The sequence below is a fragment of the Oreochromis niloticus genome, linkage group LG13 (genome assembly GCF_001858045.2).
Source record: "Oreochromis niloticus isolate F11D_XX linkage group LG13, O_niloticus_UMD_NMBU, whole genome shotgun sequence".
NCBI lineage: Eukaryota > Metazoa > Chordata > Actinopteri > Cichliformes > Cichlidae > Oreochromis > Oreochromis niloticus.
The window spans coordinates 25,432,370-25,459,975 of NC_031978.2; the positions used below are offsets into that span (position 1 = coordinate 25,432,370).

Sequence of the window (27,606 nt, forward strand, 5' to 3'; positions counted from 1 at the left end):
TTGTTCAGGAAGGCTAGATGCACCTTCTGGGATTCAAATAACTTGTGCTCATAAGACAATTACCAAAAACCCCTACACCATATTACACAGTGTTATTACTGCTTCTGGAGAGTGTGTAATAGGATTTCACTCAGGAAGAGGAGCTTGATGCCGTTTCATTTCATTAACTAGATGGTCATTTCATGATGCACACCACCTGACCTGATGCTGAGGGACACTGACCTGAGTGCGTTCAATAATGGCACATATACATTATACATACAGATATAAATCATTCAACCTGCTTATCAGTCATGAGGAAATATTCTGATCTATTACTGAGAATGAACCCTGTTTCACTAAGTAAGAGGCTAGGAGTGTGAAATGTGCAAACTAGAACACATGTAAAGGGCTCGGGGTCTCTGAGAGGGGCTCGTCTGATGAAATGGATTTGTGTAATTTCCCTGATTTTTCTAATGAAATAAGTGCAAAAGGTGATGGCCCCATTAATGACACCCCTCTGTGTGCATCTTGACCCCAATTATAGTACTGTGACTTGGACAGCAGATGGTACACACAGAGACACACATGCACACAGGAGGAGTGGCCATGGCAACAGACTCATAATGGTTGTCCTGGTGTGTAGTGGAATCACTTGGCCTAATTTGTTAAGTACCACCTCAATATATTTAATTTAATCAGTCTATTCTGAGCATAAAACAAGTGTTATCAAACGAATCCTTAGCTGCCCACACTGACAGTTCTTTAGAAACAGGACAGTGCTTTAATGGGTTTCACCGATAAGCGTTTTCACATTTTTTACACTGCTCTGCTTCTTGCTTTTGATAAAAAACATGTGTCTGGTAAGTTTGCATCTATGAAAAGCAAACTAAACTAATTAAGCCTAGACCAGCAGGTCATTTTAAAAACTCTTTTAAACTCCCACAGATGCTCTAATACTCTATAATTTACAGAGAAGAGTGCTTTTAAAAAGAAAAACATAATAATTTTAGTAGCTCATATTATATTAGGTCAACATACATACACGTCATCCCTGAGCCAAAAGCCCAGGCTTCAGACTGCTCCTAATGTTTCTGAGCTTCTGATAGTTTTTCTCCATTATCAGGTCTGCATGATGTCAGAGAGACACACACAGCTCTGGCTGTGAGCACGGAAGCTCCGCCCACCAGCTGTCCACACCTACTATTTACAAAGAGCAGCCAATCAGGAGAAAGTTAAAGGAAGGATCAATTGAAGGGTTGTACTAAATTGCAGTATAACATAAATAAGGATTATAATATACTCTAGTAAAGTAAAATACAAAAAAGTTTAAAATTAGTTTTAGAGGCTGCCTTTAAATGAAAATATAAAATAATACAATCTACAGAAGTGGGATGGATTATATTTTGAGAAAGAATTTCTTCCTGTAGAGCAGGTAGGCGATGAGCAGCCACAGTGCAGTCCCCCACAGGCTTTGAAAGAGCCACTCCCAGTGGCTCTGCTGGAAGCGCATTTCCCAGCTGAAAGGGAAGTAGAAGCCCAGGAGAGAGTGGCCAACATACACAAAGATGGAGTTCATCCCTGTGGAAGAGGGGTGGAAAAAAGACAAGTTATTGAACAGGATTTATACAATTTAAAGGATTTTTCCCTGCTCTGCACATAACTTTAGCTGAATGACTAAAGTTATGTGCAAAAAGTAAAGGCTTTATTGCAGGGATGCTTTCCAAAAAGCTTTCCAAATGAGCTAATCAGTTGAAACTCTTCTCTGGGAGTCTGGCCAATAATGCAAAAAATTACTGGAAGAAAAGACTGAGGACCACAAGTCCAAAACCTAGACTACAATCCCTACAAAGGCTTTCAGGACATTTGTTATATTAGGAAAAATGTTTGTTTTTGCATGATCAGCTAATGAGCTGCCAAACACAATTGTCATTGTGGTCAATATTTTAAATAACGTTCCAGCGTTTGTGAGGTTTTTATTCCAACCAAAGCACAATCACCTTTATAAAGCAGCCTGTCAGTACAAGAATAAACATACCTGGGTATATGAATGGCTGTCCACCCCACCAGCCCTTGATATCGACGACAAAGAACATGCCTCCCAGCAGCAGGAAAGACAAACAGCCCATACACATGACATAGGACAACGACCTGAAGAAACAAACCATCGGCAACACTTTACAACAACAGCAACATTTTATTCGGCACATTTAGGCATCACTAAAATCTGGGCAGAATGGTGCGAAAAACAGTGTAAACACACTCAGTCCATCAATCTGCTGCAGATAAATAACACCCAGAGTCTGTCCTACAAACTGTGAGGCAGTTTGCTGGACTTGTCTATAGCATCAGCATATGGATCCTTGGCATGTGCCTCATGGAGCTGTGCCAGCTAACCACGTCTCTGTCTGTTCCTAAGTGCAAGAATGCACGATGAAATATTATCTCATGTAAAATGGCTCCTTTCTAGAGCCTCCCTGCATTTATTTTTTATTTCTTTATCTCAGCTGAAGTCGAGCCAAAAAGGACTCTTAGCTTGGAGTTAATTACTTCTAGACATCCCGGCAAGGACTTGTACCCAGGAGCTCAATAACCTGTGCATGATGAACTGCCTATAAAAGCCAGGTAGGTAATGGCAAGTGATGCCCCATGTGGAACATCATGAGGAATTTGCTTACACATCACAGATGAAATGGCGTTCTTCCTGCTACAACATTTGAATGCTTCACATCACATATAAAGGGAAATGTAGGAGTGGAAACAAACGCACGAGTCATAAAGTAACCGTGAGGTGGTAACTGTGTCACATTTCATGCAAAATCATTACAAACGTTTAGGAAAGTGCTGTGCCTTGTTTTTTTAAAAAGGCTTCTAATAGTTTGGGAGCAGTTAAGACTGTGTTGTGGTTATACAGTTACATTTCCCAGAGTCTGAGCTCTTTCCATCACACAGAGCTGGTAAAACGGTGAGTGAGTGCTTCTGGGGGAGGATGAAGCATTCTTTATTTCGCTGGCCGTAAGGAAGAGTGATCATGTTGGGAGGATGTATAACGGCAACACCTCACACTGCCAACAGCCCGGGTGATTATTTACAGCCGTAGCTGTCGTTAGAGGTAAGTAAACGCGTGTTTTAGCAGCCTTGATTTGTGTCTGTTGGAAATCCCATCCTTTCTTTTTTTGTGAGGAAAAGTGGCTGGATTTAGAGGGTCAGGAAGCACTTACCAAAGGTTTTTATTGACAGGTATAAATCCTCCGTCTCGCGTGCACTTAGAAAGGATGGCTGCAGAGATTCCCTGAGGGTGGAAATGAAACAGATTTCAAATCGATGGAGGGCGATAAAGCAATCTGTATTGGGCTGCTAAAACGTGAGGCAACAGTATCAAGCAGAGTCCAGCAGATCAACCGACAATCAGAGAGTTACGTGGACACGGTCCATTAACTTATACACACACACAAAACACTAGACAGGACTGCAAACACACCAAAACAATGAGCTGAAAGACATTCAAATGTGGGTTCGTCACTACAGTAAAACACCACCGAGAGGCATCTACAAAGTCCAACACACTGAGGCCCAACTGACTCCATGTTCATATTTACTCATGATGATCTGCTCAACTCTACATCAGTAAGCACTTTTATAGTCTTAACTATCCCCCACCCTCCCTGTATGATTTAGATACATGAAGAAAGATTTTGTGCTGCACAGAGAAACCCAGGACAGCGGATCAGGATCCAAACATGCTCGTTAGGTGGATATCCATCATGTGTATAGATGACAGAATCGATGGTGTGGAAATAGCCTAGCTGGGGCTGGATTGAGTCTCCAGGCTATCCAGGCAGCAGGATGTGGGATGGGGCTGGTATGTGGGGCAATCGCTCAATTTCAATCTCTCACTTCTGGAGCCTGATCGTTGGACTTTAATTAACAGGGGCTGCTGTTTATTATGAGGAAGATGCATGGCTGCCTGTGAATATCAGCCTGCCACAGAGATCACAAAACAATAAACCATGGCCTGATGTTTACTGTATCCACACTTTCTGGTTTTCCTGTGCTTAACGCCGACCCTCTTGTCGGGTGCGTGCAGTAATAAGTTTTCTCCTCCTCTGAGGAAACCTGCTAATGTTAAGAGCACATGTCTGAAACAAAAGGCAGCTCGGCTCTGCTTCCTGCCTCCCCCTTTGAGCCGAAATCTTATTAGAAAAGTCAATATCAAGAGCAGGCCAATCGCTAAAACTAATTTTGCTTTCTGTGTTGGTAAGACATACGACCAAAAATAGACTTAACCACTGAGATTAAAATAATCAAATCAAATATACACGTGCAGAAATGGTGAAACAAATATATGCTGCGCTGATTCTTTATTCCTGTGTCCGTTCCTAAAATCAATAGCGATGGTCTGCTCTCACTGCCAGCCGATGCAATGTGAGAAAATCTATTTTATTGCATTTTTCTATTTCAGCTAACCAGGATTTAAGCTACTCTGTTGATCCACATCTAAATACTGTAAGATCCAGAATATCTCACCTCCAACATCGTAATCTTGAGTAGCATCCGCAGCATCTATCAGCTGGTAAACAATGAGATACAGTGGAAAAAACATTAAAGCCTAATGTTTATTTATGACAGCATGAGCTACTTTGTCACTGTGCGCCGCTGGGAGAAGCTAAATGGATCTAATTTATGTCACCTCCCTCCAGCCACTCAACGCACAATGATAGTCAATAAGATTCAACACCTGGAGACATAATGGAGCTTTGTCCTTTAAGAAGTGAGGTTAACGACGTTAAATTCTCGCAACAGAATTTCAATTGATTCTCACATATACGAGCAGGACTCTGTCGCTGAGTTTCTTACACGGGAGACTTTTTTCCTCTTCCTACTGTCTTTTTGGAAAATACAGCCTGGATGGAAAAACGCTGCTGCTACAGACCTTTAAAACTTCACTGAGATATTGTTTTGGACATATTAGACTACAAAAATAAACAGATTTCACTTGAAAAACCTTATGACATAATAGTAAATAAAATAAACTATATCCTTAACACGAGAACCTTCAATGCTGTTTCAACTCATGTGTCAAATAAATAAATAAACGTCTTGCAGTCATACACATAACACTCTGAAGGAACCTGATACCCAAAGCTGGACAGAAAAGGCACCCAAATATACTGGAACTACATAACTTCAGACAAGTCTTTCCCTGCTTCTGTGTGTTTTTTCTTTCTCTGCACAGTTTTTCCGTCCTGCGCAGCTTGATTTCAAAGGCTGTGTGATGCAGCCAGCTCTTCCAGCTCTATCATCGCTCCAGGTCACAGGGCTGCCGGTTCAGGATGTCTGCCTCCACAGCACGCAGGCTCCTCCTAACCCCGTTTCACAAATGAGCTATATCTCTGGAGCATCACGCTGCACGTACATAAAAACAGTGGCAAGCACAGTTCAGCGGAGACTAGCCTTCCTACGTGTCTGTCTGTCAGTCTTGCTAGAGCAGACTAGCAGCCTCCTGTCACAGGTTTAGAAATGCAAAACAAGCCATCTCCTGTAACACTTGGCTTCTCCCTGGGGGACGCATTCCCCCTCTAAATGAAATGGAGGCCAGCCTGGCTCTTTTTGTGTTTTAAGACCACCCAGAATGAGCATAAATCTCAAACAAATATGACCTTAAAAGCTTTTCAGACAGGCATTACCTTTTTATCCTAGGTTTGAATACACTTTAATAATTCCTTTCTTAAAGCTGCCATGTGTTTGGTTTGCTTGTTGAGACCTCGCTTGCAGCTTCCTAAATTGATCATACTCTTAGAGTAGATGCTTTTATGCTTGCAGCAGACGTTAAGTAATATGCATAACTCTTCCAATCTAAAACCACATGTAAAGCACAGAGAGGCAATGAGACGCAGCGTGTATTCCCCCGAGGGGCCGGATACCCATGTCTGCCCGGAAACACAGCCACACATGGATGTTGTTTAATTGTACTGAGATCACACACATGTCCTCTGCTAAGTCCTGCTAATGAATGACTTCAGCAAGCTACAGTATGACTAATACCCAAGAGGCTGGAAAACACGTTGCAGAATTCACCTGCAAGGTGAAGTGAAACACTGAGACCATAAAAGTGCTCGGCTCTGAGTGAATCACAGGAGCAGGACAGTTATTGGGTGTCTTGGTTTTAAATTAACAACTGACTTTATATTCATTTCCTACAGCAGCTCTGTTTAAAACCTCCACGTACCAGGATGACGGTCCACACTAGGAATCGGCACAGGATGTGGATATTCATCTTTTTGTAGAAAATTAGAATTTTCCCCGCCTGTGAAAAAAAGAGGCAGAAATAAGTACAGACCTCACAGCCTATTCACTCATCTCTTTAATGAGAAATACCACATAAACACCAACACCCGGTGTGTCCGCGTACTTGCCCTTGGGTAACCAAATAGGCCTGGGATGTGGCTGTCGATGCCACGTCCCTGACATGGCGGTCACGTTTCTCCTATCCCATCGAGCCAGATGTGGGGTGTTAGTCATCCGCACCCTCTGATTAATTTGGTGATGATGAATATGTTTCAGCTGAGAACATTAGCACGGACCAACACAGAGGAAGCCAGCGGACACCTGGCGTGTCGTCTAAGACTCGCTGACTGAAGGGCTCAGAGCAAACCGCCCACGGGGAATTGAGCAATGTGGCCACTTTTTCATGTTACCTTCCCACAACCCAAATGGTTATAAGTGCCACTGTCACCATCTGAGACTCAGGTCTGAAGAACAAAAGGGCCTTCCTACTTTCTAACAGCATTTATCATTAAAGTAGGGCAGCTGTGCATTTACAGTGAGACAGGAAAACATCTGTCACATAATCTTTAACTATAGTCACACTGTAGGTTTATATTAACATATTAGCATTTCAGAACATCACTAACTGTCTGCATAATGAAGCCATTAAAACTCTAAACTTTCAGTCTAATCATGTCAAACTGAGTATTTTAAAGTCACATCTTCAGAAGGTTCTGATCATTTCCTGTCTCTAAGATATTTTCAATCTGCTTTTTGTTTTTGACAGGAAAGTTTTGGGTTCAGTTGAATTCAATTAAACTTTATTAAAATAGTGCCAAATCACAACAACAGTCGTCTAAAGTGCTTTATATTGTAAGGCAAAGACCATACAATAATAGAGAGAAAACTCCAACTATCAGACAACCCCCTGTGAGCAAGCACTTGGTGACTGTGGGAAGGAAAAACTCCCGTTTGACAGGAAGAAATATCAGGCAGAACCACGTTCAGGTAGAGGCAGCCTTCAACCACTAGTTGTGGGTTTATAAGACTTATTTGAATAAGTGGGCTTTTTGAATCAAAAAATCAAATAAAGTATTGCAGTATTTTGTTGTGTACTTTTAATGTTTTATAAACCTGCAGAGACTCTAAAATGTACAGTTTCTATTCAGGATCAAGTCCAGTGGAGGCAAATAAAACTTTAAGTTCTTTTTGCAATGCATTTTGAAAACACAAAACCTACATATATTTTTTATGTTCGAAATCACTTCATGGCAACTATTTTCTCAGTTAACGGTACAGTGGTGCAGTGGTTAGCATTGTCACCTCACAGCGAAGAGACTCTGGGTTTGAAGCCGCAAGCCAGCTGGAGTCTTTCTGTGTGGACTGTACAGATTCTCCCAGTGAATGCATTGGTTCTCTCCAGGTAATCGAGCTTTCTCACACAGCCCAAAGACACACATGTTAGGTTAGCTGGAGATTCTAACTTGGTGTAAATATGAATGCCAGCAGTTCACTGTCTCTATATATTAGCCCTGTGATACTGGGTTACGGGTTACAGTCTGAACAGGATGCCAGCCTACCAGCTGGGCTGGACTCCAGCAACCACATGACCATGAGTGTTGTCCACATTAAAGAGGACTGGGACATTTAGCTGGTTAATTTTGCAGAGTTTAAAAGCTGATTTAAACAATTTAACCAAAACTACGTAAGGCATAGGTAATTTTACCTAAATGAATAGTGAACAAATACAGTTTGGGCATAAAAAACATAAAAGAATGGATCTGTCCTGCACTGTATCAACAGTTCAGGCTAGTATTGGTGCTGTTATCAGGTGTGGGAAATATTTTTGGCACACTCAGTACCCACTGAGCATTCTTCTTCACAGCCAACCTGAGTATTGTTGCCAATCAGTCCATCGCTTTGTGACCACAGTGTACATATCACCTGGTGGGTACACACAGCATATTATAAAGCTCAAATCATCTCTTAAATGGTCACCACAGTCATCAGGTCTCTATTCAATACAGAACCTTTGGGATGTGGTGGAATGGACGATTGTCAAGATCTGCCTATGCAGTTTACTAAAAAGGCAGACACTTGGACTAAACTTAGCAGAAGCAAGCCGTTTTTTAAGGCTGCACAAAATGTACAAAACAAAGGCAGGACTAAGACCTTTAAAAAAAAAAAATCTCGTACCACTCATTGCATCGTACAGGAGAAACTTAGATCTTACCTGCATCCCTAGAAATCCAATGACAATGGAGTTGATGGTACCCAGAACCCCCTCTGGGTCAAAGGGTTGTGTGGTGCGATACATTTCCTGGAAAAAGCAAAACAAAACCACGCAGTTTATAATTTCACCTACATTGGTTTATAGCAGAAAGATTGTATTGTAATATGTGATGAACATTCCTACTTTGCACGTGGGGTATCTGTACATGTTATCACCAAACATCCACCTATCGATGTATCCCGCTGCACCTCCCGTGCAGTTTGGGTAAAGCCCGTTATCGCCAATTCCACCGGCTCCTAAATACCCTCTGTTATCAAACAGGAACATAATTATTGTAGCTGTAGTTATTATAGAAAACAATGTTTAATGAAGTGTTTAGTGTTTATATGAAAACACAATACCCAGATGCAGCAGAGAACGCTTGGTGTTCTAATACCAAAGATGATTTCATTATTCTTAAACCCTGTACAGCAGTTGTGTCTCAAGCCACCACACATTCCGACCTCACGTTCAAGGAAGAAAAAAACCAAAACTCAATCAGATGAAAACACAGAAGGACTGAGAGGAAAAAGTGCTACTGCTTGAACCCACAGTACTCTAAACCTGATGTCATGCAGGGTCACAGAGAAGGAAAAAAACAAAACAAAAGACAAAAAGCAGAAGACACAGAGCGAGGAAGATGGATCCTCTGCCTCCGCTCCTCTTATTGCACATGACAGACTGAGATTGGCTAATTAGGCTCTCTGAAGCATCCACCACAGGCCCATAAATCACAACGGTTCATAACACCTGCAACACAAGGTGCACACTCACACTGTTGCAGCACAAACAGGCCCAACTGGAGATTATCTCAGCTTCGACACAGGAAATTTATGTTTTTAGCCTAAGTGTATGATGCATTAGTGAGGAGATTTGACCTGAAATGCTATATGACAGTGGGAGCCATGTCCGGACTTACGTGGGGCAGTTGGGAACAGGCATGAGGAAAGTTAAGCACAGCCACAAAGTCTCCAGCAGGATGATGATCAGCCACTGTGGCCAATAAAGGAGAATATCCTGGACCGGGTTCCACCAGTTATACTGCATCATACATAAAGCACATAATATTTTTGTTTTTAGGTCCAAAACTGCTTCGCTTTTAGGTAATTTTTAGCATTAAACTAAGTTTTGGGATAGATTGGTCCACTTGAATACACAATAAATTCATATTTACTAAACATTTTTAACTCTTCTTGGAGCTTTAGAGACGTCTGTCTGTTAATCCGGACAAATATTTGAGCTCCACACTTAACGAATGGATGGAACTTGTAAAGACTTCCATTGCACTGAACTCACAGGTCCATCGACTCTTGGACTTATTCGTGTGCTTTTTCAGGTTAGACTTCTTTAATTTTTTTCTCTTGTGTGTAATGGCTGAAATAATTGAACTTGACAGAACTGCTCACCGCAGTCAGTGGGATTTCTTTCTGGCCCCAGAAAGTCTGCAGGAGAGACAGAACAAAGTAGGTGAAGCCCAGACGCTGCAGCACTCCTGGGATCCTCAGCCAGGACCAGGACACTAGAGCACAGTGAAGAACACACAGCATGAACGCTCACCGTGGCACCTTAATACTGACAGACAGTGATTTAAATAACATATGAACTTATAATTCACAAAAGCATGCATATTAAGTCATTTCTGCAGACGCATGAAATCAAGAATTTTCTCAATTATCCCAACGCCACTATTACTACAACTACTTCTGATAGCAAGTTGATGGACAGCATAAAGGCTGGAGACGGCTCATGTCAGCCTTCAGGATATGAACATGTCAAGAAAGTGGGTAGCTAATCAAACATTCATCAACAGTTATCTCTTGGTCTCGCCAAATTGGGAAGGATAGGGCTTGCTGCTGCTGGAGAGATTGATGGTAATCTACACATTAGTTAATTGAAAACCTCTTTGCCACGCAAAGTGCCGTAAAAACAATATGATCCCAATCATTGATCCGGACAAATCAAATAAGAGGCGGAAATCTTTTCTTTCGCAGGAAAAGGAGAAGCTCTTACTAATGACACTTTAGTTAAAGATATAGGTTACACCCCCTGCAGAGATAATTGACTGTGTCTGTCGCCTGATAAAATTATCACGTCCTACAGGAATGTGCAAAAGTATTGAGCCATCATTCATTCCTCTATACATATATGGCAAAAGAAAAGTTTGACGTGACAATTTTGACGAGATTGAAAGTCAATATTTATTCTTCTACACAGCCTGAACTGTCTTAGGAAAGCTTTCTTAAGATAGTCTTAAGGAATAGTTTCCCAGGTTTCTTGAAGTACAGTTAAAGCTCTTCCTTGGAATGTTGGCTGCCGTTTGTTCTGTTCTCTGTAAAGATGATCCCACAATCACGTTGAGGTCTGGACTCCATTAGACCTATCCTTGACTAATTGTGTTTCACTGTGTTTTTCTATCCAGGTATCATTTTACAGTCCCGAGTTGTGTTTGTCATCATTTCCATGCTGAAAAAATGAAGCTGTTGCTAACCAGATATTTTCCAGATGGTACTGCATTGTGGATCAAAATCTGATGGTACTTTCCTGCATTCATAATGTTATCAAATTTGCTAAGATACCCAACAGCACTGGCTGAAATGCAGCCCCAAACCATGACTGAGCCTCCACCGTGTTTAACAGAAGGCTGTTAACAGTCACTGTCGCAGCGCTCTCCTCACACAAATGGGAAGAAATTATGTGTTTTTGTGACAAGTTGCTCGTAACAAAGATTAAAGATTCGGTTCTTTGGTCAGTGTTAAATGGCTTAACAAACAAGCATCCCTGGAAATGGTTAGGCACAAGGACTAGACTGAAAATGAGTGAAAAAGCAGCCTTACACTATCAGCCTTTCATGGCTCAGGGGTAAAAGTTACATGACAGTTTGGCACCCTGGAAGAAAATATAAAGAAATCTAGGATGGTTCAAATCTTTTGCACAGTATTTTATAAGAAAAGAAAGAGAAAAAAGTTAAAAGTTCCTCTTTTACATTTTGTATGTTTTGTGGCCCCTTTCTTATGAAACATAATTAGAATAAATAATTATGAATCAAATAGCAGAAAAGAGCAAAATGGGAAAAATTTCATGTTCAATAAAAATTATCATTTTAAGTTGAATCCATTTACATAAGAGTTTGAAAGTAAGCTGCAGCAGACTGTAACACATTTATGCATTTTCTTTGTGTCTGTGTGTAACTCACACCTTTTTTGACGTTCGATACTATTTAACTGAAGCTGTCTGCTTCCAATCTATGAGCACTTTCAGTGATAGATAGACAATATTACAATATGTTGGTAGTCAGCAAAACTGAAAAAGCCACTAAAAAAGTAGGGCAGCCAGAACTTTTCAAAACGACTCACTTTTTGTGTTCGAACGTCCTCTGAAGGCAGCTCGGTGGCAGGGGTTTGAATGAATGAACTCTCACACCTCACGCATCTCATCCAAATCATATTTTGTATAGTAAGTTAGTATTTATTTCGAGAATAAAGTAACTACATTTCAAGGTTTTTAATATGAATCTGCTTTGACCATTTCTTGGGACATCTAACCACGGTAGGGTTTTTGAAATTACTCCTATTTGACGTCAAAGGTTAATACCTCCTTTTCTCTCTTCTGACATTGAAAAGCATTTAACATATTGAGTTAATGTGACTCCATTCTCTTATTAGATCAAGCTCTGCGACTGAGCTGCAGAGGACGTCCTTGGAGACAGAGGGCAAAGCTGCAGTTTATGGTAAAAGTCAGTGTGCTGTTGTGACCAGCTCCAGCAGCAGAGTCTACAGCAGCTGCGTGGAGCTGACGGCTGTAACACTATCTGTTTGTAATTGTCCATTACCATAGCGGTTGTTTTTGCTCTATCTGCCTCTGTTAAACGTCCCCTGGTGCTGGATTTGGAGACTGCACACACAACAACAATATTTTTGTTAACCCAGTTAAGCAGACATCCACCCAGGAAAGTCCATTAGCACCACAGATAGCTAATGTGTGAAGGGCGCCCTTTGCATCCCAGGTGGATGGGGGATTTTCAGCATTATTCCTCTCCTTTAACCCTGACCCAGCCATGATGTTTGGCTTTTATCTCAAATCACGAGATCAACCCATTTAACATCTCTGTCGCAGACCAACAAACAAAGAAATTCACTTGACTGTAAAAAAAGTAGCTATCACATTTGAAAAGCTTTCAGTTTCACCTAAAAAATGAATTTAACAGCTAATGGTTGGAGTGATGAGTGAAATATCTAGTTACGACATCTGTGTCAAAAGTATTTGATGTTGCTTAATATACCAGCAAATGCACTTTGCCTTCAAGCACATGAGCGGGTGTATTACCACACAGAAATCCTGTAAGTGAGCATATTACTACATGAGCTAGAGTCTGCGTAGTGTAACTGACCTAAAAAAGTACAGAACAATACATCTTTTATAAGGATTTAGTTTGACTGAGAATCAGAATACACAATGTGCACCTACATGGTCCGTCTCTGGGAGAGTAGTTGAGAAAGCAGAAGCCGAGCAGCAAGAGGACGACTGTTCTCCAGGTGATTTTTCGTAGCAGCTGCAGGCGGCTAACTCCTCTCCTCTGCATGGAACTGAAAGCCAAAACCACTGAGGTCCCAATTACAAACACAAACCTGGAAGACATAACAGGATTATGCTATTCAAACCCACATATGAACTGTACAAACAAGAAAAGTAGTAAAAGACGTTAAATAGGTCAGGCCCCTTGTGCCGAACCTACCATGGCATGACAAGATCCGCCACAGTTAGACCTGCAACAATTTCAGAAGCATAAAATCAATTAATACCAACAGACCAACACACACTTGATCTCATCAGAGAGTTTACAGTTCTTGCCCTTCTATACACACGAAGACAACAAGATGAATTAAAAACAATGCTCCCTCCTTAAAGCGCTGCTTCTGTCATTAACTTTCCATTTTGAAGAGGCGTGATTAATAAATATTTACACCCCTGTGACAGCAGCAGTCCTGCAGCCAGGCGAAGATTAATCAATCCACCTCTGAAATCAATGCACCTCTGTACATGTGGCAAAAAAGCTATTACAAAGTTAAAATTGAGAACACCCATAAACAATTACACAAATTTTTGAAAAAAAATTGAAACAGAAATAAAAACAAAAAAAGAAAGTGTATAAGAATATTTACTTTTTCTTGTTTTAAATACTTTTTCAACCAAAATCTCTCCTTCAACCAGAGATCCCTTGCTTAAGAGTACCTCAATATTGGCTATCATAACATTGGACTCATTCCCTCCTCCTCCCTAATCTTCTTCCAGCTGTCATTTAAACCCTCCTCCTCCTCTCCTCCCTGATCATTAACAAGAATAAACATCTATGGATCATGGTGTTGATTTTGCTTGTATGAGAAATGACACCCTGTGTTTTTCTTAACGACATTCATCATAATTAGTGACAGCACGTCAGAAAACTCTGCTAACACTATGGGGAGGATTTCGCCGCTGAAGATCAGGTGATTGCTGCATCATCGTCGTGTGCAGGGAGTAAGGTGCGGGCTGTAGGGTACATGCAGCTGATTTAGTTTTCCCTTATGTAAATTCACGTGCATCATGTACTTAACCGTTCCAAGGTGCGTGCTGAAAGAACCAGTAGCCTCCACCACCATAGTTCACAAACACCATCACAGTCAGGGCAAACCTATAAAGACAATACAAGTCGATATACAGTAAAGAATAAATGAAGAAAATGTGTGCGTGAGACTGGAAAACTGTCAATAAAAATATATTATAATAGCATAAAAATCATAATAAAATTCTAATACCTCTGCCTTTGACCAGTTCAAGTGCAATCCTTGATTATAATTAAAAATTAACTTCTGAATTAAAGTTAAAGAGAACACAAGAGGGGCTTTTATTCAGTCTCCCTCCAAATGCAAGGTAATGCAATCTAAGCATTATGAATCACTCAGGAAATGAACGCTTGTCCTCTGGATCTCCTCAAGCAGGAGTGCTGACTAAAGACTTTGCATCTAATATATGATACACTTTATACTTTAGCACTGGCCAAGGCTGCTGAAACACAGCGCACGTGATGGAGTGCTTCACTGAATCAGACACTGGAGGGAGAAAGGTGTTTGCGTTGCATGTCAGAAAATGGGCGGTGGGCCATTACACAACACAAACTTGCACGGTAATGCAATGATCTGGGCCAGGCTGGATCGTTTCACCATCTGTAATACGTGAATTTATGTTTTCATGCGTGCAGTGTAATCAAAAAGAGTGAAAAAATCATAAGGGGGGTGGTAACAACATTACGACAACCTTTAAGAAACAGCCTGCCTGATAAGGTGCACTGTATCTACCTCTGCCTCCTCTTGTTTTTCTGCCTAGATTCAATTAAGAGCTGCACCGAAGCCATTACTGCTCTTTTAGCCCCAACCTGCTGATACAAGATTTTAATCGGTCACTATCATCTCAAAAGGGCTATTAAAGCAGAGCAAACCCTGCTGCATGTGTCCATGTTCTCTTCCTCTCTCACACACACGGGCTATCGTGTAAATTTTGATGAACGCATCCATTAGTTGCCATGGCAACAAAGACAAAGGTTAAATCGCCAGCCAGATGAGACCCTGTGAAAATCGCAGTAATATCCCAGATTATTGGCCATCTTTATAATTAAAATTCCCTGCTGTCCGATTGGAAATGAGACCCCCATCACTTTACATATGCCACACATCTGTGACAATAGAGGCTGCTAATTATGATGAGTGCTCAATTAATACGATGTACACTAAGGAACTCTTTGTTTTGTGTTGGATCAAAGTTAATAAGGTGCAGGTTGACGCACAGCAGACCTTTTCTTTTTTTTGGTTCCTAATCAAGTTTAGGTTGTTAATATGTCTTTGAAGCTCTGCAGTGAACACTTGCCACTTCAGTAATAGACTTAATTCATTTCTGGGAATCAGTAGGAATGATTTATAGCTAACAGATTACAGAGAGACCTGTCTGTTGCAGCACTGACAGCCAGTTATGACTCACTGATAGACACTTATGGACGTCTTTGATTTGAATCATTGTACATGCATTACCAATTAGAGTATCAGCTTAGTACTTTCCCCCAGTTGCTAATGGATAGCTGCAGTCTATCCCTGCACAGTATTGAGTTACCCACTGTACTGGCCATATCAAGTACATGGACACCCAATCTAGTCATAATAAATTACAACTACAGTTGAAAAGCCAAGGTTCTTTTTTTTGTGGCCAAACATCAGAGCATATCTGAAACCCAATATGAAGGAAAACTTGGATCTCAGTCAAAATAAGGCACAGAATGAGTCAGCCACCTGCTGTTAAATGCGGCTCACAGTTCTTGGTTTTGCTGTAATAGTTGTGCCGTCAGTTGTATGCTGCTGCTAACTACTGACAGTGCGATTTTCAACGGTGACGAAACTGGTGAAAGGCTTTTAGCAGTGTGGCACAAGATTAAAATCCAAATCCTTTTAGAAAAATTAACGTGCGACCATACGCCACAGTTCTCTGTATATCACGTCAGGAGAGCCTGAGCAATGATCAGAAAAACCTTTCAGCTGGGAAGAAAAGCTGTTTGGCTTCAGAAATGTCTCAGCATTTATGGCAGATGACTGATGTGTCTGTTCTCTGTAGAAAGCTGTTACTTATCCGGGGGTATGGATCATAAGTCATGGGTCTGAGGAGGCGCACACAGCGGTAATCTTTAGAGCTGAGTCACAGTTTGATTAAGTGTGACGCCAGGTAGGAGCGTTTCCGGTATCACCACATAGGACGTACGCACCTGTAACCCCGGAGTGACATTTCAGCTAACGAGATTGAGGAGAACTGAGGCAGGAAGTGGAAATGAAGGGAAATAAAACTGAAATGTATCCTCCCCCTTGAACTCATACAGATTCTGAAAATGCACTCAAGCGCTTGAGCTCCCAAACTAAATAACAGCATGTTGTATTTTCAGCCTGCCACATATGCTCGGTGATTTTCAGCTGGCTCCTCGTCCAAAAGGAAGCCACAGATGGAGAAGATGCCAATTGTCTGCTGGATGCTGCCTGTGTGCTGCTGGATTTCCTCTCGCTCTTCAGTTTGGCAGGAGATCTATTGCTGGGTGGATGTGTGCTGATATGTTGACTGTATTATTACATCAATTATTTGGCGAGGGGGAGGTCAAAGCCACACCAGCATCCTGTTTCCAGAGAGGCGTGCTTTGTGTCTAGCCCTAGGCCACAATTAAGGCGAGCAGGGAGCCCAGATTCAATCACATGCATCACTCCTGTCCAACAGAAACACACTGTTCCAAACCCAACACACACTGCTATCAGAAACCATGCCCAAAGCTATACCGCCTGATAACAAAAGCTTGAAGGAGCATGTGGCCAGACTGTGACCCCTGTAATTATTCATTATGTCAGGCCTGTAGATCTTTATGATGCCTCAAACTTCTCTAAAAAGAATTAACATGTGAACGAGCTCCATGTGGCGATAGAGCGATAAACACGAAAGACTGTTGAAGGTGTACATACCCTCGGAAAGTATCCAGGGAGAGCAGACGTGTCGGTTTAGCTTTAACTGTACCGTGCGCAGTTTCACTAGCATGCGATTCTTCCTGTAGAAAAAACAGCAGGGAGACAAAATAATGTCAACACTCACTGGGATAAAACACCAGTGTGGGTTACTTAAGGGTATTTGACAATTCATTCATTCATTCATTGTTGCACTTTTAGGGTTAAGGTCGCTTAAGCAGATATTTAAACCCCAAATAAAACTTATATATTTTTCATATCTAGATTGTTTTCTAATCAGCAAAATAAATAATCAATAAAGGAAGAAGAAACACTTTTAACATCTAACGTTTCATAAAGTCTGATAACGCAAACGTTCCAAAAACATGAAGCACAACACTCTGAGTTATTCTTAAGCAGCTTAATGCTCTACTTTATTAACTAGGTGCTAATGCTGTCTGTCTTTGCTTGCTGGCCAGTTAATGTAAAGTGGGCTCATTTCTTTAGATTTTGCTTGGAAAATGGGAAAACAGGTGCAGTGTTTTGTTGACCTGTGATAAAATACATGGAAATACAATACATGAGGGAAAACTGCACTATTACTAACAAGCTTGAAAGTCAGTATTTGGTACGATCATCGTCATGCTGAAAATTCATTTTCTGCATTCATACTTGCATCAGTTTTTACAAGTTCCTCAACATCACCGACTGAAATCCAACCCCAAAACATGACAGAACCTCCACCTTGTTTTACAGATATAGATAATCATCTCTGCTGGACTCCTCCAAATATATAAAAAATAAATAAAAATATGGATTCATCTCTCCATAAGACTTGTTGCCCTACCGCAGTATTTTCTCCCTGTTTCACTTTCTTAAGAATTGTAAACAGCTACCCTTTAAATGAGATGGAAAGTTGGTTCTCGTAAATGTAAGATGCATTTCTCGTGTCCTGTGTCAGGCTGTTGCTGGATTTTTCCCCATTTCCTAAGGACATGACAGTTTATGCATGTAAGGTTCTAGGCCTGTGACTTCTTCTTTTGTCCAGTTTCTTTACATTTTTAGGAACATCCTGCAGACCGTGCCAAGATATGCCATGTTTCCAGCTAAAAGCTGTTTGGGAATTTACCTCGTCAGTGTAAAAATTCTATTTTATGGCATGTATTTTTGTGACAGGCTGAAAAAGCCTGGATAACTACTGCTCAAGAGCACTTTTAAAAACCTGCAAAAACGTCTGGCTCCTTGGAAGCAAAATATAAAGAACTAAAGAATATTGATAAAGTCAAAGGTTCACTGCTTCCTCATTCAGAACTCCTCAAATTCTCTCCGCCCCGCGTCTCCCCCCCTCTCACTATGTGAAAAGCAACATTTCGATGACTCTGGCCTGTTGCCCTCTCAGTTGGATTAGCCTGGCGTGCTGGCCTCCATGCAGCAGTTTAAAGAGCCAGAGCAGGAAGACACCCGCACTAATATGTCGTGATGGATTTTCGTGCCATCCAGACAACATATGGAAGCCAGAGACATCTTGCTTGAAAGAATGAGAGGAGCTATTCATGTTCACCGAAAATACATGGCAGCTCTTGCCATGAAGCCTGATGATTGGACGGATACAACACTGTATCGTTTTCTATGTAAGTCTGCTGTGTAACTGGCTCTGCTAACATTTATATCAATCATTCCATTAGTGTCTCCCAAACGGCTTGATGACTGGAGCCTCAGAGCAATTTTAGAATGCATCTCGGGCTGCATAGCCGGCCAATGATAATGGTGCAGTTTAACTGCTGGATCAAACAATATTTGATTACCAAAAAAAGGAAGAAAAAAAAAGCATACAAGTAAATCATTTTTTTCTACGTGAAAGAGATTGTGTAGTTACTTTATATTTTGTATTTCAAGAACAGTAGCAAAGATTTACTGGATATTTAAAAAATAATTTGCTTTTTAATTTAAACTCATAATGGACATACTTTGAGCTGTTTATGACTTATTTAATCAAAATATAATCTCTGACATAAAAAAATCTAATGTAATATATTAATTAGAAGCAGCATTTAACTTACATTATCTTCTGAATGCTGTGGGCCTTGGCAGCAAATAGTCTTTATAAATTTTGATGTACAACGCCTCCTGGAAAAAGAAAAACTTTAGGCTGCCCGGTTCTGATGGAAAAGCAATCAGTGCAGGATTCTTGGAGATGATGTAAAAAACACACATGTACCTGCAGATGTAGGGTATCACAACGAATAACAGAGCGATTACAGCCAGCAGGAGTGCTGCCACCAAAATAGCTGAAAAATAAGTAAAAGGAAAGGCGTACAAATGGAAAGCGTGAAATCATTCTGTACCATTCTCTGTCCATGTCAGGAGCTTTATACACTACATCTCTATCAGACCAGGATCTGAGTGGGGATAAAAGAGATGACTGCCAGTCCAAACTGTCTGCTATACTAGCCTGTGGACTCCCCTGTGGCTGTCTTTCAGTCAACCAGTGTCAAAGGGGATCCCTCAAGTGACAAACAAGAACCTAATGAAAAAGTCTTGGTTGAGCCGCCGAGGAGTAATCACTGCGGGTAATCTAACCCTGCAGGCATGTGAAAACGAAAATGTAAGGCTGTGCTGGAACAAGGATGAGAAAACAAAGACTCCTGCCAGACTGCCAGAGGGCAGCACAGATAGGAGCAGGGTCAACTTGAGGTTTACAGTGCAAGAGGGCACGAACACTGTAGCGTGGATGGATTTTATTTGCCCCCCAAAAAAAGGAATATTCTGTTCTGAGCTCTGAAAGCCACCGATTTGCAAACAAAGGGAGATATTTTACACCTGTAGCACTGATTATAAAACTACCTAGGGTTTATGAAATATCCACACGGTCTTCTTGCGTCAAGGCACAGGAGAGCAGAGTACACACAGTGGAAGAACAAACAAAAAGATGCCATTTTAAGCCGAGCTGAATCCACACGAGGACGCCCACTCTGGACAAAGAGCGGTCACTTAATCTCCTCGGAAAAGTCATGGCATCTCTGGTGTCCATTCATAAAAACACCACAAAGCTCTCAGCGCATGAACCACATTAGAGCTCAGCCACAGACATGCTCGCTCCATCAGTAACCGTTGGTATAAATAGAAAATGAATGGTAGACACTGAAACAACTGAATTAATTTGAGTTCATTGATGTATAAAAGTCGAACAAAGACTTAATAGGAGTCGATCCTGTAGATTTCCTTGTAAGAATTAAGGGCTCAGCAGGTGACTTGTGGTCTGTGGTGTGATACAGAATACACTACTAACACGATTAAAGGGTGCATCTGATAGCAGCTTCACAGAAACATATGCTTAAAGAAATGATCTCATGCTGCCCTGTGGCCAATCAATCTCAGACACTGAAGCAAACTTTTAAAATTCCCTAGCAGAGCACCTCATACCTTTCTTGAGCTGCTGACCAGACCGTTACTTAAGGTGAACAATTCCTATGGGGAGTTTGTATAATCACCGGTCTGTGGAGCTAATGGAAGCTCATCATACTGTGAGAGGTGCAGTCACACTGACCATAACAGATAATGGCTACTTGGCCTTAAAAGTCTGATCTACAACATAATCTGCAATATTGTTAAGTAGTGTGTGCATTATGGAGAGAGGCGCTTTCAAAATCCCATTACGCCCTAATCCTTCCACACTCCCTAATGTATTACCCACAATGCTCTACGAGCCAGAAGCAGGCCTTCAAAACAAGCAGAAAAGCTTTTCTTTTATCCCTTTTCAAGAAAGCAAGTCTGATCTGATCAATACACATCATGTCCCAAGAGATGGATGAGAACTGCTGCTCAGTGGATGTGGACAAAAGCAGTGATTCTCCTCTTTGCTGACTCAATTAATGGATCAAAGTCTTGGCCAGAGTTTGCAGACAGGTACCTTTACTGTCACTGCGCCCTCACAGCCAAATCCCAGCAGTGTCGGTCAGGGATTCAAAACATGGAAATTCGTCCTCATGTATTTTTCAGTAGTGCTGCGTACTTACGCAGATAGGCATTGTTTGGTCTTTTATCCACAATGTGAGTGCAGCTGCGATTATTTGCATCTAGGGTGTAAATCCAAATAGAGTAGTGACCACCTTCCTCATACGTTTGACTCCATCTGCATGCAAAAACAGTGAAATAGTCACACAGTCTTAAAAGCTCCTGTTTGATGCCCCATTAAACTGTTTTCTTTAAAAGCACATTGCTGCTTTCCTGCTGCAGTAGCACAACTATAAAGCTCAGGAGCACCACCTAGTGTCTGAAGGCTTAAAGTGCATGCCCCTGTCTTCTCACCATCTCCAGTTTCAGGCCCCAAAAAAACACCCCTGTGCAAGACTCGCTCATATTGATCCACTGTTGGGATGACATACTAGCTATCACTTGGAGTGTTTTTTTCAAACTGGGAAAAGTAAATCAATAGCAACACAGGCTGGTTAGAGACCTCAGCATTGATTTAAGAAGACCCAGCCCTTTGAAAGGACATAAAAAGCACAAAGGCTTTTCATGGTGCACCATCTCTTAGAGGTGGCCCCAAAATATAAAGCTTTGCCCTCCTGTGTGGGATGTTCTGGGTGTTTATACATATTAGATCTGTCCTAACTGTTTAACATCCCAGCTGATTCTTCCCCAGGACATGTGGCTTTCAAGCTTTAATGAGCCCTTTTCATCAATATTGGAATGTCAGGTCTTATTAACCCCAAAACAGCCTGTGATCAATAAACTGTGAGGTGGTTTAAGGGAGGGCATAACTCAGGTCCAGAAAATGGGTCAGGGTTACTCCCCCGGCCCTGTAAATAATTTCGCAGGCTGCTGATGCAATCATGTCACCACACTATGTCTTAAAACAAGAGCAATGCACTTTCACAGGCAAACAAGCAAACGAGAGACAACTTGCAGCTTATTTGTTTTAAGTACCATCTTGAACAAATGTTTAACTTGTTACCTGCAAAAGGTTGCATTCCTGGTTTGTGATTCCACTTGTACTGTCAGAGTAAATGTGGTGCTGATTATTGCAGATGCATTATTGTTGTTGGGTTTCACTGTGACCAAATGTTGGTACAAACACTGAAAAGTAAAATAAATAAATAATAATTAAATGGGCCTAGCATTAACTTAATAAACATGAATAATTGTTTGTTAGTAAAAGAATAATTTGATTTATGATTTAAAGGAATGTGCAAAAAGTGAAAAATAGAGTTTGTACAACTCAAACAAGCTTGAAAGTCAATATTTAATCTTCCTTTAATCTTCAACACAGTCTAAACTCTCTCAGGCAGCTTTCTTGTAATTTCTTTAAGTAGTCTCCAGGAAGAGTTCTTGAGGCTTCCTGAAGGAAATTCAAAGCTCTTCTTTGGATGTTGGCTGCCTTTTGGTCTTTTTTCTGTCAAGATGATCCCGCACAGCTTCAATAATGTTGAGGTCCGAGCTCTGAGGAGGCCAATCCACGACTGCTAGTGTTGCACCGTGTGGTTTTTCTATCCAGGTACGCTTTTACAGCACTGACATTGTGTTGGGGATCAATGTCGTGCTGGAAAATGAAACTGTTGCCCATCAGATGCTTTCCAGATGGTGCGGCATTGTAGATCAAAATTTGATGATTCTTTTTTGTGGTCATAATTCCATCAATTTTGACGAGACAACACCACCGACTGAAACGCAGGCTCATATAGGATTTGGACAAAATTTGGATTCATCGCTCAGTAAGACCTGTTGCCAATAATTCTTTTGTTTCTGTGTAATTTGGGATTTCTCAGTTCCTTTTCTTTGATAATGTTTTCTAGACAGCCAGCCTTCCATTGAAACAATTTCTCATAAAACTTCCTCTTCTGTCCCCCACTTGTCCAGTTTCCTTACACTTTTTAAGAACATGGAGCAATATGCCACATTTCCAGCTAATAGCTCTGGGAATCACCTTGTTGATTTTTATGAGAGGGTGCTATTATCAAAGTGCCTAAAGATTAAATTTAACATTGATTCTTTGTCTGTCTTTGCCTGTGTAGACACAACACTGGTTCATCCCAGTTTAAGTGCCTTTTATATGCATGAATGATTCATAGGTCAGTGTTAAGTGGTTTAACGAACAAAACACATTCCTCTGGAATTGGTCAGGTACAAGGACAGGACTGAAAAAGAGTGAAAAAAGCAGCCAATGTCCAGAGAAAACTTCTGAGTGACCTTCAGAAAGCCTGGAGAAATATTGCTCAAGACCACTTTAAAACATTAAACAAAAAGTCTGGCTGAAAGCAAAATATAAAGAAATGACGGTGGCTCAAAAACAGTTGCACGGTAAAATATAATTAAAGGTTGTATAATATTATAATGTGCAGAGCAGTAAATTTACAAGCCAAGACGGCCTGCGTATAAACAATAGGTCTCCTCATAGATAAACTAAGTTGGGAAACACCCAGTGATAATTCCTTACCAAGGCTGTATGGAGTGAGTAATAGTGTTACGGTTTTACAGGGCAATCATAGAAAGCTTATTCAATATGAAATTATAGCATGGTTTAGTAATCTAACAATGCACTAAAAAGCATGGCTGCAAATGAATTTTCAGAATTGAAAAAATACAAGTCCATACAGAGCCTGCCTAAGCAGGCAGTTACTTGTAACATCCTCTCGTCTCAGGATTCAAACATTTGACATGAGGAAGCACACTCAATGTGCCAAAGTTCAAAAAGTATCATATGTTCCAGCCTCCATTATGCTGCTGAACAGCAGTGTTAAATTATTCAGGCACATACTTGGACTTTAAGCACTAAATATTTCTTACTTTATGCTTGTCTTGTGTTTTCATACAGGTTTATCCGGTTTTACGTATATTCATATGTCTCGTGATGTTTTTATGATGTTCCCTTTACGTTTCCTGATGTCTTTAATAATTCATGTTTGCTTTTTCCAGCAGCAACTGCAGCACTGTAGCCACAGCAAATTCCTCTCAGAGACAATCAAGCTCATTTTATAACAAAGGAGAGAAAATCCCACATTTCCCTTATGTAAAATTTGACAACAACTTAACAGTGAATTACAATGTTTAACTTTACTGCATTTGTATGTTTGCTAAGATCAGTTTGCGTGACTATAAACTTTTTGAGGAACTGAAAGCGATTTTCCTGCTGCTGATGCTAGTGTCTTAATAAAACCACAGTGACGGTGGATATTCTTTACCTTGTAGCAGTAATCTGATGTGTAGGAAGCATGCACTTCTTCAGTCAGCTGGTTATGAAATATGAGCAAAGCCTGATCCATTTTCAGAGGAGAGCCTGCATAGATTTAACACACAGGCCTGATTTATTAGCTGAGAGTTCTCTTGGACATTATAAAGACAAGATAACAGAACATGGCATCTAATCACTATCACCACTGTGAGCGTGACACTGACTAAATTCCTATACTCACATATCCATTTGTTGTAATTCAATTCGAACCAGAATTAAGGAGACCGAACAGTGACTTTCACAAGAAGATCAAAAAAGTATAGACAGTACAGTTTTTGCTGCTACCACCGGGACATTTGTGCACAGATGCCTTCACCAGAGCGATCCCCACCCTCCTCACCATTTTCGATTTGTCCTCCGATGCCGCTGGTAAAGAGGATTAACAAAGTTAGGCTTGCATGTAGCAGCGTCCTGGACTCCATGTTTCTAGCCGTAACCAGCCTTGTCTACTGCTCATCTTTATAACTCTCACAATATAACCTGCGGTCAAAGGGCAGTATGCATACGTAATTGTTGGTTCCCTTTTTATGTGCTCTTATTTTGTGCTTACATTTAAGATCACATTTGGGTCACACGTAATCATTGTCATGATTTGACATGAGGGATGTTAAGTAAAATCAGACTAATAATCAGTGAGTTTAAAAAGGTCACAGGTATGTATCTGTGTCAGTATTAATGCCACAGTCAGCAGACACTCTCCGTTTCACCCCAGTCTAATGGTTTTGTTCTAAATCACAGCTAACTAAATCACTTTAGCAGCGCTCTCATTTCCAGGTCCAGTCAGCTGTTAAATGCTGATCTCCTGTCACATCCTCTCCCTGTTTTCATTCCATTAACCACTTCATTTCCCTGAGCGCTCGCAGTGACAGATGAGTTCACCGGGGCAATCTAACAAGAGCGGGTTGTTAACCTTTGACATGAACTCTGGTCAGCTGAAGAGCCAACCTCCTTTTTAAATCTGATGTCAACTGGAGAAAAGACATTAATATAAGCAGGTAATTATTCTTAGGATTAAGTTCATGTTTGATATGTGTGCATAAAAGGTACAGTGTCTTCTCTCTTCACACAGCAAACACCGCTGCACTGGCCTTTGTGCAGAAACGTGCTACAATAGCTGGCCTAATGCATGCCTTGTGCAACAGATGATAGTTTATGATTAAACCCATGCTGACAGGTGGTTGAATAGCTTAGCAGCAGTGAGGATTTTTGCTCAGGCTCCTGCGAGGGCAGCTAGGCGGGGACCATGAATGGATTTATTCCAGTTGCTCTCACTGGCTCCCACAGCAGATTTGCATCTGTGCAACAGGCTGCTGGAGCGGAACCTCCCTGGTGCATGAAAAGACTCTGCAGACATGGTGAGTACACAACCTCTCTACACTGTCTGCCACATGGAGCTGTTGACATTTCCTCACTGTCACAGGTAGCACTCTGCTCTACGTTATAATGTTTTATTGCAGACTGACATTTCAGGTTTTCAAGCTAGATAAATACAATAAAGTGTCATGCATGCTAACATGAGTTTGGAGGAGCAGAGATGTTCACAGCAAGCCACGGTGAGGTTTGTTTTAAGTTTGTTTGAGGTTTTAACCAGCAGTAATCGTTTCTGTAGTGCCCATTCATGCCACAGATCGAGCAGATTAGACCGTTGCTATGATACCTGTTGATGTCACTGCTCGGTCTGAGGCTCTGGTCCTGACATCTGTCTGCTCTGCTGGTACATAATTGTGACTGCTCAGCTAGGGACAGAGCGCTCATATGTAGATTGTGCAATAAAATGGCATCTATTTGGACGATGTTATGCAATGTTGACTCTGCAGTTTAAACATGTAGTCTGGATCATGAGGGCTGAATGAAATAAATTTCACTTTGAACCTGTGTTGTGACCCTGCATCATGTGTTAGAGGAAAAGACCAACCACCACCACCACCCCCTCTCCACCACCACATACCTTTGAACCAGCTAGATTTTTAAACTAGGAATGTGGCCTCTCATTGTTTCCAGATGGGTTCCTCTACAACCAATCAGAGTTTGTGTTCGTGAAACTGCCCCTCTCAAATCTGCTGCACTGTTCCCTCTGCTCTGTCCTCACAGGCTGGTAAGGTCCAAGCTCTGACTGAAGAGGAGAGGGCCCACATACTCCCCCTGCTACGCAACGCTCAGTGGGTGGAGGTCGTTGGACGAGATGCTATTTACAAAGAGTTTATTTTCAAAGACTTCAATCAGGTTCTTGCATCATTGTCAAATATCACTTTTAAACTTAAATGACCCATATAACCGCTCTACTTTTTTATTTTAATTTTTTTATTCCCCCCCCCTCCAGGCTTTTGGCTTTATGTCCAGAGTGGCTTTACATGCAGAGAAGTTGAACCATCATCCTGAATGGTTCAATGTCTATAATAAGGTATGCAAGCCTAATAATAAATAATAATGAAAATAAGATTATAGCCTATGGGGTGGGGGTTGTTTTCCTGGCACAGTGGACAGCTGGACTCTGTCTTGACTGGCTTTTGTTATTATAGAAAAGCCCAACATTGGGATCATGAATTAGCTTTAAAATGACCCCTCTTAAATGTCATATTTGCCTTATAATAATAAAGAACATATGTGTGTGTTTTTTGGTTGTGTTTATTTTAATTAAAAAATTATTATAATTTAAACCAGGGTTCGGGGAAGATGGGATAAGTAATTTTCACCCAAAGCTCTAAGACACCATATACCTAGTCGACACCAAATGTCAGGTAACCAACTAGCTAGCTGTGAACCGTTTAAAGATGGCAGCTGCAGGTCTCTTCGTCGGGAATTTAACCCGTGACTGTGTCTCAAAATTGTGCTAACAGACTTTTCTCAGCGTCAAATGTGTAACCGGTTAACTACACCTATGTTACACGGCAGCCAATTTAGCATGAAATTGTAATTAAACACAGGTGTTACTAAACGGATGTCTTGCGTAGGCACGAGCCCTAATTAATATGATTAATACCACGTGAGTTTCTCATTTTCAAGTCAAAACGGCTTTTGCTAAACTTGCAGTGTTTCCTGTTGGACACCGTCTGGTTTTGTCAAAACGTTAAAGGACACTTTCCCAGGGCTTACCTTGTGCTGATGCTTCACCTGTAATGACTCCATTACAAATGGCGGCAAAGCTTTTTGTCGAGTGGTATTTTGACGCAAACGCATTCAAATTTGCATTGATTCACGACTTTGTGCATTCTCTTTAACGCAGGTCCAGATAACTCTCAGCACGCATGACTGTGGAGGGCTGTCCCAACGTGACATCTCTTTGGCCACCTTGATTGACCAGGCATCTCTAATGTGAGCAGCTTGTCACCGGTCAAGGCAGAGAAAACTGAAGTGCTCTTCAT

At 41.1% G+C, this 27,606-nt stretch overlaps 2 protein-coding genes across 9 annotated transcripts in view; one reads left to right on the forward strand and one right to left on the reverse strand.

The window, feature by feature from the left end:
* Positions 1-27,476, reverse strand: si:dkey-192p21.6 (heparan-alpha-glucosaminide N-acetyltransferase). 7 transcript variants are annotated; one of them, XM_005473832.3, is made up of 19 exons: positions 27,338-27,476; positions 24,585-24,610; positions 24,195-24,289; positions 21,971-22,092; positions 21,030-21,145; positions 19,232-19,301; positions 19,074-19,140; positions 17,035-17,117; positions 14,110-14,186; positions 13,251-13,281; positions 12,983-13,143; positions 9,925-10,037; positions 9,438-9,559; positions 8,663-8,786; positions 8,480-8,566; positions 6,209-6,286; positions 3,201-3,271; positions 2,018-2,130; positions 1,379-1,560 (listed from the first exon to the last, which is right to left on the reverse strand). In XM_005473832.3, exons 3-19 carry the CDS (start codon positions 24,273-24,275, stop codon positions 1,379-1,381), a joined length of 1,698 nt encoding a protein of 565 aa, XP_005473889.1. In that variant the 5' UTR covers positions 24,276-24,289; positions 24,585-24,610; positions 27,338-27,476. The 7 variants fall into 7 exon arrangements, with proteins under 7 accessions (XP_013124549.1, XP_005473889.1, XP_025753242.1 ...); XM_025897457.1 differs by lacking the exon at positions 27,338-27,476 and adding an exon at positions 26,193-26,328; XM_013269095.2 differs by lacking the exon at positions 24,585-24,610 and having other exon boundaries at positions 1-1,560; positions 27,338-27,475.
* The window catches only part of pcbd1 (pterin-4 alpha-carbinolamine dehydratase/dimerization cofactor of hepatocyte nuclear factor 1 alpha), a 3,459-nt gene continuing 1,297 nt past the window's right edge, over positions 25,445-27,606 (forward strand). For both annotated transcript variants that reach the window (XR_003213466.1, XM_019366519.2), the window contains exons 1-4: positions 25,445-25,599; positions 26,336-26,467; positions 26,565-26,645; positions 27,468-27,556. Coding sequence is in view for 1 of the 2 variants with exons in the window: in XM_019366519.2 (XP_019222064.1) it covers positions 25,597-25,599; positions 26,336-26,467; positions 26,565-26,645; positions 27,468-27,556 (305 nt within the window). In the remaining variant the exon portion in view is untranslated. The remainder of the gene's footprint in view (positions 25,600-26,335; positions 26,468-26,564; positions 26,646-27,467; positions 27,557-27,606) is intronic.

Coding starts and splice junctions, on each gene's coding strand:
- si:dkey-192p21.6 (XM_013269095.2), bottom strand. CDS start 24,275: ATGGATCAGGCTTTGCTCATATTTCATAACCAGCTGACTGAAGAAGTG. Junction 13,144..13,250: donor GCGGATCTTGTCATGCCATG/GTAGGTTCGGCA, acceptor TATGTCTTCCAG/GTTTGTGTTTGTAATTGGGA. Junction 9,560..9,924: donor AAGAAATCCCACTGACTGCG/GTGAGCAGTTCT, acceptor TGTATGATGCAG/TATAACTGGTGGAACCCGGT.